The sequence below is a fragment of the Megalops cyprinoides genome, chromosome 24 (genome assembly GCF_013368585.1).
Source record: "Megalops cyprinoides isolate fMegCyp1 chromosome 24, fMegCyp1.pri, whole genome shotgun sequence".
Taxonomy (NCBI): domain Eukaryota; kingdom Metazoa; phylum Chordata; class Actinopteri; order Elopiformes; family Megalopidae; genus Megalops; species Megalops cyprinoides.
The window spans coordinates 11,048,861-11,062,634 of record NC_050606.1 but is presented as its reverse complement, the minus strand read 5'-3'; the positions used below and the strand labels follow the sequence as shown (position 1 = coordinate 11,062,634).

The 13,774-nt window shown below is 39.4% G+C and overlaps 1 protein-coding gene across 4 annotated transcripts in view; it reads left to right on the top strand.

Annotated features, from left to right (window-relative positions):
• st18 (ST18 C2H2C-type zinc finger transcription factor) overlaps positions 1-13,774 on the top strand; it is an 85,461-nt gene that overhangs the window by 41,596 nt on the left and 30,091 nt on the right. For all 4 annotated transcript variants that reach the window (XM_036518801.1, XM_036518804.1, XM_036518803.1 and 1 more), the window contains 4 exons: positions 5,938-6,047; positions 9,187-9,238; positions 10,309-10,339; positions 12,969-13,156. In XM_036518801.1, coding sequence (XP_036374694.1) covers positions 5,938-6,047; positions 9,187-9,238; positions 10,309-10,339; positions 12,969-13,156 — 381 coding nt within the window. The remainder of the gene's footprint in view (positions 1-5,937; positions 6,048-9,186; positions 9,239-10,308; positions 10,340-12,968; positions 13,157-13,774) is intronic.

Below are 13,774 nucleotides of genomic sequence, written 5' to 3'. Positions count from 1 at the left end.
AAATGGTGTACTGTTTCAAAGGGTGGTGCATTTTTTATCAAATGGACCCTGTTAGTGGAAGACCGGATGAGGCCTGTGGATGGTGGAGGAGTCAATCTGTACCTTGTGAGCTCCTGACTCTCCACCTGGTCCTGGCCCAAATCATCGAAATTTACTGGGAAACCTCAAGAATTACTTTGGAATAAGAATACAGGATTAATAAACCGCTTCAGTGGAAGTGTCACCATCCGATCCTTTCATTCATCCTTTGCTTAGCCTTTCCAATAACAAGTTTCCCCTGTAGTTATGCCATCATACCAAATTATCGGAGTGATTGTGGCGAGCCAGGCTTCTTATTGTGTGTTAGGGATTCTGAGAGCCTTTTCTTTAATGAAGCGTCTCTGTCTTGGGGAAGTGATGAAAAGCAGCACCCCCCCCTTGTAAAAGTCCCAATTTGGCAGGAACTGCAAACACTTTACTTGGCGGGAGAGAGGGCTGCTGGACTGGTATATCTGAAATCACAGTTGTCTTCAAGATTTGTGCTTAGTGTGTATCAGACCCCAGCTCCCTACGGGGAGGGACTTGCTAGTCAGCAGCGATTTCTGAAAGGTCCTTGGCTTTTTGTTTCGTAGTTTTATTCCCCTGTTAATTTCATCTGCTAATGAAAAGTGGACCTGCAGTGCTTTAATCCCATAATTGCTTTTGCGTTTTCCTTCCAGCAATATTTCGAGGCCTCTCAGAGTTTTCAACCTTTCACTCCTAAATATGCTAAACAACTATCATTTTTCTCTGTTGATTTGTGTGTATATATATATATATATATATATATATATATATATATATATATATATATATATATATATGTCTATAGTGCGTGTGTGTGTATAGAGAGGGAGAGAGAGAAAAGAGATGTGATTGCTATGAAAGGGAGTAATAGTGATAAAAATATTGACATATTTGATTGGACTCTATTTGTATGTATTCGGTAGTCTCATAATCTTAAGACAACTTGCCAAAATTAAAGTATAGGAGAACTTTTACCATTTTACCTTAAAATACAGAAACTTTTGAACGATTAATAAAACATGTTTAAGAGAAACAAGTGAACGCGTTTCATGAAATGTGGAGATACATTAAAATGTAGGTGACTGAGTCAGTTGCTCTCTTTGCCCCCTCCTGCATCAGATGTGCCTAAGACATCTGTCCCCATTGTGCTTCCATGTGCTGTGTTTCATTCACATTCATGGAGAGTTGTTATTATTTAAGCATTCTTCACAGGGACAAAGCAGACAGGCCTATTTTGTGAACTTTCATAAACAAACTTAGTCTAAAGCTGAAACGAATAAGGAATTGTATTTTGTGGAAAAGCATCGCAGCTATGAATCATTTATCGGGAGTTAAGGTCAAAACCGCCTTGAGCTTTGATCGAATCCTTCCCTAAGCCTCAACATCTGATCTCTTGGGGGGCCCAGCTCTAAAAAGTTATCATTGGTGTAGATGTGGGGACGTGGTCTAACATCCGTTCTTGCTTTTAAAATATAAAGCAAGTCAGAAAGTGTAGAACATGGTTTAATGCAAATGATATCACCGTGAGCATTTTTTGCATGTACAGAATGCAGCCAGGTATCTTTAAGGAAGATTGTAAGAAAACATCCTCAGTGTTAGTGCTGGGGCTGATATGAATAGGAAATCAGAGCTCTCCACCCCTCCCCCCACCCGCATCTAAACTGTCTCTTAGCTATTATTCTAATGTCCAGCTGCTGGCTTTTTAGGAAGAGGGCATCTGGTGAGCACCAAGCTGCACTGGAAATAGAAAATCCTTTTTTAAAAACTTGTTTATTAAAATTGTCTCTCTGAGTAGGGTTTGATTTATTCCCCATGAATGCATTTGAATTTCAATTAAAGGAGGCAAAATCCGTTTTATATGACTTCTTTAGAGCAGCGCTCTGGCCGGTTTTTGCTGAATTCACAAGGTTTATATTACCGCACAATTACAAAATGATAATGAGCATGTACACTTTTTTTTGTTTTAAACAATTTACTTGATATATTTATAATTTGAGCCCCCAAAGGAAGGGCGCAGGGCCCCCTCAACAAGGAGAACTGCTTATATGTTTCATCTACAATTATTAGCGGTTCGCACTGCACTTAGACATTCATTACAAGGAAATATTAAAGTAAATTGTACCATCTCGCCCTGTTTGCGCTTTATTATGCAGAAATAGAAAACACTTAGCATGCGAAATTAATGTGGAAATTATTCCCGGGTAAACTATAAACACGGAAGTTACCCTGCGCATTCACCCTTTTTTCTCCTTTCCCCAGATCAGAGTGTAATTGCCAGTAATCAGGTCTGTTTGCTGCTGATAAAACCACTCTGAATGCGAGGAACCCTCTTTGTGTGATGACTCAATTATGCCAGAAGTGCCTCATCAAACCTGGCCCATCAGCTGCTTTAATAAATAAGGAGGAAAACTTGCTGCAGGCGCATTATAATTCCATTCATTCCATAATTAAATCCATTCCAATTTTAACCCTTCCTTCAATCTGCTTCTGGAAAAAGGAAACAAAATTAAAAAATAAATACAGACAGTGACCTTGCTCTGCGTATCCCCCTCCCTGCCACATCCTCATAATTCAGGCAAGTAATACTGCTTAAGAAAGGTTAAGAGAAAGAAAGAGGCTTTGTTGACAAGGATGTGTATCAGTGCAGATAGAGTGCGAGGTCTTTATTTATGCATTGTTTCCACACACAGGTTTATACAGTAATTATACTGAAAGTGTTATCTAATCGTGGCAGTTGGTTGTGTGCAGCATGCTGATGTTTTTTTTAAACATTTTATTTGGTGTAATTTAATTTTCCTCCATCAATATCCCTTACTCCTTCTCATAAAGGATATGTAAAGCATACACTCTGTTTACGGTTTCACTTTTTACAAAGCTCATTTAAATCAAACTTGCTCTTCTCTAACCATAACAAGTGTTGGTTTTTAGTTTACCTTTACTACTTGATCACACATTTACTCAAAGTTTGGCCAACCCTAAATAACGTCTTAAAAAAGAATGTATGCATAGTGTGTCATTAAAGGAGTGAAATTTAGTAAAATCAAAATAACCATAAATAATAATACTCCTCACCAGTATGCAAAACAGCAATACAGCCACAAATATATCAACAGTCCCTATCCACAGATTATCATCTGCATATTATCCAAAAGCTAATACCTTTACCATTCCCAAACATTCATTATCATTTTATTGTGTTGTTAGTAAAGTTGTGTCGGTTGTCAGTTGTGCTGTACATTGTATAGCGGAGATCTCAAGCTTGCTGTTGAAGCTGTCAAGAATCTTTCACCCTCAAAACCTGAGTCACATTTGATAGCAATTATGTTTGACTTCATACATGATCATTCTCATGTGTTTCATTCACATTGGCAAATCTTGCTTTTACATTTTAAAGTCTTGCTGTAAATAAAGTATGGATGACCATCTATCAGATAATTTCGTCCAGAGACTTGGTGTAGGCAAAGAGTATCATTGCATTTTATGATGTGATCTAGTTGTATTTCATGTCAGAAGAGTGAAGTCACCAGTTTGCCAATATAATGATGCTTTCACAAATGACAAATTACAAGTCAAAAATTGATATATTCATAGTTGATGCAGAATTAGCTAATTACAGCTTTAACAGACATGCAAATAATCTCCTTTGTTGTGTATTTCTAAAATATTGTAATCAGGAAATCAAAACAGACATCAAGTGTTTGCTTTGATTAAATCATACAGCAAATATATAATGATTGTGATAGATGCTAATACCAAGCAGCAAGCATTTCCTTTTTCACTTTTTTTTGTTCATTTTATCTGCTCAGCTTAAAAAAAAAAAAAAAAAAAAAACAATCTGGAAAAAAAGTTATGCAGTGCTTATTCAAGGCTGATTGACTCCGGCAAGCTGGGACTGGGAATAGGAGTCTTCCAGTAGTAACTCCCTCCACTTTGCTTCACTGCCGTCTGCGATGGGAATGGTAGCAGATGGGGTTAGCACAGAGGGCAGTGGCCTCTGACTGCGAGTGGCCTGGTTACCACATAGAAACCCAGAGCATCAGGAAGCTCATTTTCCCCTGAGAAATCCAGCCAGCGCACAGGCAAATGGTCCTGGGAGAAATGCTATTTGTATGGGGGGGGTGGCGAGGGGGGGGGGGGAGACCTTAAATTATGATTCAGCAGATGACGTACCGGTTCAGTTATTAGTGTGTCTTTTTCTTATGCTAATGACTTAAATGGGTCCCTTTGGCTTTGTGTGGGGAATTTTCTCAGTGCTATAATTAAGATCCTGTTTTTTTTGCCCTCTGCGAGAGCTAACAGAAATAAATACTTCTGTAATAAGATCTCTGATGTGTTCGGACTCAGTTTGCGCTACTCTAGCCTATTGTGTTCTTCCCCCTTGGATGGTTTGTATTAATTACATGCAAGCGAATTGATTTTTGTCACACTAATAATTTGTTAAAGATCAAGCCGTATCTTTACCCCTAAACACAATTTTGAGCTTTTCACTCTCAGTGTTCATAATTCTTCTCTGCTGGCAAAACAATGAAAACACATTCAAGCTTTCCTTCTCTTGCAGTTCCTTATGACTGCTTATAACTTGTCTAAATGAATAGCTATCATAACAGGCAGCCTTATTCATGGAGCATATAGCTAAAAGATATTTAGCTGCAAATGCACTACAGTGTTCTTGCCAAAATGGTTATTGTGAATAAAGGCCAAAGTAAAAAAAATGACCCAAAGGGACAATTATGGTCATAGTATGTTGCATCTGTTGCCTCGCACAGCTTAATACCACCATACCACCATTCTGTGGTACATTGTCAGCTGTCCATAAAGTGAACAACAACTAACACAACTGTATATCTCTAAAGGCACCTGCATACGGACTAGACATCCCCCAACAAACCACCACAGACACTGACACCATTTGTTGGCTTTTGTCTGTAGCTGTTTCTCATGATTTGACTGTGTTCTGTCAGCATGTATTGGTGTAGCTCAGTGTGGGGGTGAAGCAGCTTGAAACCAAACAACCGCTGGACAAGCTTGACATTACTTCCTTATCAGCACCATAGCAACGCAACACCATGTGCTGTCAGGGTTGTTGGCCATTGCTCTCTCTGATTGTTTACAACTGCTCACAATGACAGAGGTATCCTAGTAACCCAGTGGTTTAAAACTGTGCTAAGCCCAAATGGCTAATGGGTGCTCCTATAATACTTAGACTCCTAATACATGAAAAAAAACTGTCTGTGTTGCTTTTCTGTTACTTCTATCAGGGCATTTTGATAATGTGGTGTGTGGCTTAAAGGAAAACATTTATATGTGCTATTCCTAACACAAGTTTCCTAAAATCTATCCATAAAATCAGCCAGCATTGGCCTGTTGGGGGATATTGCGTTATTGTGCAATCACCTTATTGTGTGAGGATTTTGTGTGTCCAGTACAGTAGATAACAGTGACTGATAAGCAGACGCAGACACAGCTTGCTTTTTCTGCATGGTATCTTGAACTTAAAGGTAGTACATTGTCACTGTCATCCACTAAAGGCCTTTGAAGGCCAACAGGCCTCTGATACTGTTGGTTCACCTTTGGTGAAGTAACTACATCATCTGCCTTGTGCCATTAGTATAGGTAATGTGTTTTCCAGAAGCCGTACATCAAAGCTTGATTGTGTGAGAGTTTGGTTGAGGGGGGGGGGGCATGGTGGGTATGACCAGCTATAATGTTGCATCATACAGTAGGCCTCCATTTACACACCTGGCAAGGGGATGAGCCTGGAAGATGTACATCTGCACTTCTTTTCCATTGACCATGCTTTATGTATGTTTCCTGAGTGTGTTGACCTGGGTGGCTGAATGTAATCTGAATATATTCAGACTTGTATTATATTTTTGCCTTTTCTGTCTCCAGAGAATGAGATTCACAATCACCTTCTGAGGCAAATAAAGAATTGCGTGAACATCGACCAGTGTGGACTGTGTGACACATCTTGTAAATTACCTTGCACACAAGGAGAAAAGGTAACATTTCTTTTTTGCTGTAGGTAATGTTTCAATATTGAACTGAATAAATGAAAACCAACGTATCTTTGCAAATGTTATTTACTTCCATATTCAGTTGATGCTTTGAAAAGAGCAACCAAACTTTGAATATGCATTGTTGCCCATGGAGGTCAATTTCTCATTTTAGCCCAATTTTGGAAGACCTTATGTAGGTACAAGCAACACTGAAGATGCCTCAGTGTTTTGATCGTGCTCACTGGGTTAATCGTTTGGTTAAATGAAACCATCAACCAAGAGAAGTCTTAAATGGCTGTGGAGCTACAAAGACCTTGCCGTCTCTTAAATGGTTGGCCATCAGTCAGTTTACTACCAGCGCTTCACATCACACTTAATTATAAGTCCCAATTTATTAGCATGAACCATGTTTGTTTTGTAGTTCTTCATATTTCTTCATCACTACTCTGTTTTTTTCCATATGATCCAATCCACGACCCAGTGACTTCAGTTACCCAGTCAGTGAGCTCAGTTATCTTTTGCTATCAGTGATTGGCTGAATTCAACTTAAAGAACATGCTTTTGTTCGTTTATCCTGATTTGTTCTGACTTTTTGGTCATTAAAAATGCATGACAGCTCAGTTGGATTTATCTGGAAGTTTCTTGTTCCCATTCCTGTTGTATACCAGCTTATACCCTGTCTTTATTCTGAAAGCATAACAAAAGTACAGCTCTCACTCCTCCATGATGGCTGACGTATGATGCCAAACCACTGTAATCTCAGCCATTTCTTACTATTTTTCTGCTGAACTTCACAGCAGTCTGCAGAAAATGATCCATGTGAGAACAGGTCTGAGCCTCTATGTTAAATTATGATTGGCATGTGAAACAAAATAATGGCTGTTCGGCAGTGTTAATTGAACAATGTGTTTGTTTTAGTAATGCCGACCGAGTCTTACCGTTCTCAATGCGTGCCCTACCTGGGTTCACTGTTCAGACATGATGGACACAGGATGGCTCACTGGGTAATTAAATATCAGCATCCCTGAGGACCTGTCGTGCAATAAGCATGAATATAGCTTTAATCTGTTTTCAGGAAGGTATTCTCTCCATTCCTCCAAAGGCGAAGGAGGGAGGGGACAGGATGGAATCATTCAAAATTAGATTTTTTTTCAAGTTATTGTTTGTAAGAGGATTAGCCTGACTTAAAGGAGGGAGTGATTCAATATTCTAAAAAGGGTTAAATAATTGTTAAATGCTACCAGGCTTATGTAACACAGCTGACATACAACAGCAAAGTGTGAAAATATAAGTGTCATTATATATAAATGTGTAGTTTGGTGAATTAATCTAATGCCATTTAATTGTCTGTTACATCATAGACTTCATTGACAAGACATAGGGATGAAAGTGGTGAAATGGTTTGAAATATATACAAACTTACACACACATACACATATATATATACATATATATATATATATATATATATATATATATATATACATATACATATACATACATACATAATCTACTTTTACTTTTGTCCTTGTTGCAAACTAAGATTATATGCAGTATACAGATGTCAGTGTAGATAAATTAAATGGAGCTAAATTATTATGCAAAAAAAAAAAACAAGCGCAACACTTTTAATAGTTTTATCTTTCAAGGGCTATTGTTAAATATGCTGGTTGTTGTGTGATGTGGAAGAGTGTAATGAACTAATCGGGTACATTAGTTTTACAGAATGTAATCTATAGTGTTTGGGAGTTGTTTGTCTCAATAGGCTCTAGTAATCAAAAGTAATGAACCTATTATGAGCAGGACCTCCGAGAGCCCAGTGTGGCAGTAAGAGTGTGGCACATAAAAGGTTTATTAAAGGAAATTAAGGTCCATCACTGCCACACCTGCTCCCCCATTATAAATGTATGACAGGTCAGTGCCTTCAATCACAACAGCAAACGAGAGAGAGGAGTCATGTTTCCCATTACCAGGGAAGTAACAGCGTTTCCCGTGACTCACGGGTTTCACTGCCCCGTGACCACTATACACAGCCATCAGCCTGGAATAATTATATTTAATAGGTTTTATTTGGGATCCACAAGCAGTGCAAAGGGAGAGTGGATGGGTTTTAACAACTATTTTTTTTGTCTAAACATATACTGTGTACCTCCAGCACTTTAATGGCATCATTTTGCATTATTACATTTTTTTTTCCCTCCCCCACCCCAAAGGTTTTAAAGTTCACTCCCGCCGGCTGTGTTGTCCGTAGTTTTGGTCTGGGGGATTGCATGGGCATAACATTCTGTGGAAGACTTGCCGGAGTCCAGATTTGTTTGCAAACATACTGTGCTATAGGAGTTAATCACATGGCGCGGGTTTGATGCACTGGAAATTCTGTTATCCTGCATGCTCGAAAGCATGATATGACTGTACCACCTCTCTTTTCTCCAAAATGAACAAGGACATTAGTCCTGGATGCATATTAGCATAGCATGTTTTATGTTTTAATGAGCTGCTGATTTCTATCATTATATTATTGTTTTATAAATGTAATTGAGCCTTTATGTACTTGAACTGAGTAGCAATTTGTCTTTTTTTTTCAAAACTATAATGTGAAATAAATTTAAATGCCTCTGCAGCTACTGTGTACTAATTAGATTTGGGCACCAACTGCTAAGTTGCGGCATAGCATAATTTGGTTTTAGTTTTAAATCAATCCTCTTTTAACAAATTAACATTCACCAACTGACAGGACAGTGCTGTTTCATCAATGTTTAAAAGTGAGTAACGGTGTTGAGACGAGACATTTATATATTTGAAACTAAAAGGTACAATTTTGGTATATACTCACTAAATAATTCTCACATTTTAATTTTTGATTCATGGATTTTTAATAACACAATTAGCTATTAATAACAAGATAAAATCACCAGGAGATCAAACATTGAGAGGAAAAGGTAATGTACACATACCAAGTCCAAAATGGCAAAACATCAGTCACATCAAGGGATATCACAACTCCCAAGTGATCAGTTTTGAGGGAAAGACATGGACACAACTATATTTACACAATGTGTTTAGGGATGCATATTTACATTTTTAGAACTTTACTGTATAACATTTGATTCATAAATATGACATACCGTGTACTGTTTTGCAGATGGATTCAGAAGGTGAAGAGAGCAGAGTTCAAACATGCAGGAGTAGTAAAGGTAAGTAGCTGATATAAGCTGATAGCCACATGGTAAAATATGCACTGATCCAGCTCAGAATCTCCCATGCACTCCACTCAATACTCAGAGCTTGGAGTACCAATTCAACCGTAGAACCGATGCGTTCTTTTTTATTTATTATCTTGCAAAGTTGAAGGGCATAGGCAATGCATTATGCTCCGGGGGGGAATGACGTTATTAAACTGCAGTATTAGCTCAAATTAGCCAAGAAGTGCATTTATATTGTGAGTTTGATTGAAATAGCCGGCTGGTGGACGTCATTATGCATGTGTTCAGAGCCTCTTAGTTCCCCCTCATATTGACCAGCCGAGCCATTACTACATCCCTGAAAATTCATGGAAGCCTTAGTGGCTTCACTCCATGGAAATAGGATGAACTTGTGAATGAGATTTTTTTGCGCTCCCCCCAATAAAATAAATCTGAATACGATTTAGAAAGCATGCTGTCAGAGCGGCGCATTACGCTCAGCGGAGAACAGATCAAGCCAGTTAAGCTAGTGTTTAAGAGGAACAAAGAAAGCCCCAAGAGGCTGGCTGAAGTGGCAACAACTGTTCCCGCCTGACACCTCAAACTGTTCTGCTTATTATTCGGGGGCGTCTTGAGGAGACGGAACAGGGGCAGGAACAGAAGGCCATGTTTCCATTGTACCCCTAGAATAAAACAACAGGTTTCTTTAATGGATTTTCACTGAACAAAAAAAAAAAAAAAAACTCCCACCTTCTAGGTCTTACACATGTCCTCCAACCTACATCTAATTCACAATATTGCGTGTGAGGCATACCACAGAGACCATTGTTTGTGTATGATAATGTACTTTATTCGTCTTCATGCTTGCGCACACACACACACACACACACACACACACACACACACACACACACACACACGCACACACACACTCACACACACACACACACACACACACACACACACACACACATAATTGGTTAATATCTGAGACAGACACACAGGCAGGTGCAAGCTGAGCTACTAATGCAGTGGAAATGTAAACATGTGTTTGAGGATGACTTTCTTTTCTCTGTTGACAGTTCCAGTTGACTGTATAGCAGAGACTCTCAGGTAAGAAAGAATTCATGACCTCCCTCTGAAGTAAAGCGTGAAACCTGTTGTGAAAGTTGTGCCAGAGTTTTCGCTGTGCTCACTGTTTAGACAAATGAATTCAGTAAAAAAAAAAACACCCCAGAAACATATGGATGCAAAAGTAGCCTTTTAATGCCCCCGCTGACCTGCCCAGAAAATGGCTTTGTACTCCACTTTTTACAGTGTGTAGAAATTGATGATACTTTGAAACATCATACTCATGATATTGCCTCTGTAATAGCATTAGGTGTTCACGCCCCCTCAAAAAGAAAAACACTTAGGTATTCACCCATTGCTAGGAAAATGTAGTCATATATTCCATTTTAAAATGAAGACTAAGCGGCCTGATGCTTTTCCAAATTAAATTATGCTTTAGCTATTAATATAAAAAATGTATTTATGTATATCCAAAATGTTGCCCATGCAGTACAATGAACATGTTTAAGGGTTTCTGGATTAAATTTTACCGTCCAGAGATTCACTTGCTAATGGCTTTCGAATCCTTATGTAGTTTACTGAGACAAGTGTAAATATATTTCTTGATATTAATCATATATGTTAATTTGCAATTCAGCCACTGATATTTTTAGTATGTTATATTTTTAGGTGTAACAGCACTAGGTGGCCTTTAAAGAAATCACACTGTTGTGCTGATTCAATTAATCATGCGAGTGGAAGCTGTGCTTACTGTTGCCTACTGTCTGATGTCACCCTTCACTGGTGAGACATTTCCTATCAATGATATTATCATGTGTCACTACTCACGTCATCTGTGTAATTAGATGCCCTGACAGAATGGCATATGCCGTTAAACAAAGAGGGTCCTTAAGCAGAGAATCGCCAAAAACAAAAGGTTGATTAGATTGACCAGTGCTAACCTACTGTAGCACTTTCTTTCTTTTTTTTTTTTAAATCAAGATCAAGTAAATGGCTCTCAGGACATTGAGGCCTTGACTGCCTCCTTCGCTTTGTTCAGCATCTGATGCAGATTTAATTCATGTGCACTTTGCGATGAAGATATTTTCATTATTTTGACATTTTTGCTCATTTTGAGCATGTCCCTCTAGTGCACTTTTAAAGCAGCACTCTTAGTGTCCTGTGGGAGTGTGTGCATGTGTGGGATTGGGGGAGGTGGGGGGGGGGGGGGGGGGGGGTTGAGTGTTGTCCAAACATATATATTCAAATGAAATACAGACAAAAAAGAACTTAGCATGCTGTATCATTGGTCTGTCGGTGCTGTTTATTTTGGGCCTGATTAGAATGTACAGTTAGGGATCTTGAAGCACTGAAGTGGGTGCATTTGAGCCCATCTCTGAAACACACATCAGGATGCACTCTGATCATCAGCCATAATAGAGGGAGTCATGGACCTTCCTTGTAAAATTCGTGTTTTGCGAAATGAAAGTGATAAAGGAAATTAAGGAGAAAAAAAGGTGTCAGCTGGATGGACTTTCAAATCCCATTAGAATAAAAAGGTACAGTTACACATTAGAGCTGTGGCACTATCTCACCCTGAAGAGGGGGAGCACTCTCCGACCCCTATAATGGGTTTGGGAATCTGTTATGATATGGCATGGTAATGAGAGCGACATGCAATATGATTATTTTAAATACTTCAAAAAACAAACTTTCACAGACACAATTACGCGTCAGTGTGATTGGATGATTTACATTACTGTGTGCCGCATACAGTAGACAAAAGTGGTTTGATATTTTGAACCTGGGCAAAGCAGAAGAGGCTGTTTAACGTACAGCAGCCATCAGAAGTCATGAGCATGTGGGGCGGAAAAAAACCTGCTCCAACCGACAGAAACTTTAGAACAGATGGCAGCCTACTGGTGCCATTCTGAATTCAGTCTGAAGACCAGGCACAGGTCAAAAAAAATTGGTAAATTTCCTCCTTCAAAAGACAAACTGTCACACTTTTTATGTGTTATTAAAAGCTAGAAGACTTACAATAGGAAGGGATTTGGGATTTATCATGATATCAAAATGTAGATCCCTGTAAAGGGTTCCCTGTGCTGAGATGTCACTGTTTTTTTGTATGTGATGTATGTTTCTGTTGAAAAGCAACCCAAAAATTGAATCTGGCATTTTTTACTATTCAGTTTTTCTCCAAATCAGTGAAAGTAATCCTGGTTGTAAACTGGGTGGCAAGCTGAACTAATGAAAGTTTAAACTGTTAAGCTTAATTTCATTAAGCAGAAAAATCAGAGTATGTGAATTGTGGCTTTAATATTTATGAGTAAAAATGGCACGGCCTTTGTCTGCAAAAAAAAGTTGTTTTTTTTTTCTTTTTTTGTATGTAGAATTAAATTGAACAATTAAACAGAACTGCGGTCCATCTGCTAATAACAAATTATAAATCTGGCCCAAATAGCAATTGTCACTGTCTAGAGGCTTCCACAGTGCACCTGAGTTGTAGCTTTTCGGACCAGTGTCGTAATATGTCGGCAAATTAACGAAACCACGCTAAAAAGGAGTCGCCGCCCACACGGGCGTCGGTCGGAGCTGGAGCAGACCCAGCCCGAGCCCCGTGTCCGTGGACACTGTATGACCTTCCTGCTCTGTGTTACGCCTTTGTCCGCCCCTCCTCCCTGGACCAAAGCGCGTATGGAGCGACGGTGAGGAAGAGGGCCGCCCAGGATGGGCCGAGCGGGGCCCCGGTCAACAAGAGGAAGAGTCTGCTGATGAAGCCACGCCACTACAGCCCCAACGAGGCCTGCGAGGAGGAGAGCGACGACCTGGCACCGCCACAGGACAAAGACGAGCCCAGGAGCACCGACACTCCAGCAGGTAGACAGATGTCCTGTTGTTTTTGTCTGTTTTGATGAACAATTGACGCTGAATTTTAAAATACCATCTGTTGCGTTCATTTTCCCCCCCCCCTCTCTCCCCAACTCCCCCCCCCCCCCCCCTTGCCACCCCCCCACCCTTTCCGTTAATTCTACTGTGATTGTTTACTGAAAGTGAAATACTACACTGCTGAGGCCTCTTTGGTTGTGCTTCACGTCCTCATGTTGGAGATTTGACAGCTGATCTGCCACAACACTGATTACAGCAGGCTCTTCTTTGTCCTTTTTCTGTCTGCTTCAATAGATTTTCGGTTAGATTTTATCCCCCACAAAGTTTCGCCAATATAATTCTTCTACCTTAAAAACTCCACAGACTCAGTGTTTATTCATTGTACTAGAAAGCTTGAATTTGGCTGCAGTAATATATTGCGATGATCAAAGCAGTTGAACACGTAGCTTAAAATACCCCACCGGTTTTCCCCTTAACAATAGGGAATTTTCACTCGCTACTGCGAATGCTGCTCCCTGCAGAATGACTGAAATGTAAATATTGTATCTTAACTACGGTCTTTTGTCAAAGGAAAGTGTTCGTGGGTCCATCCACCAAAAACATTTTGGC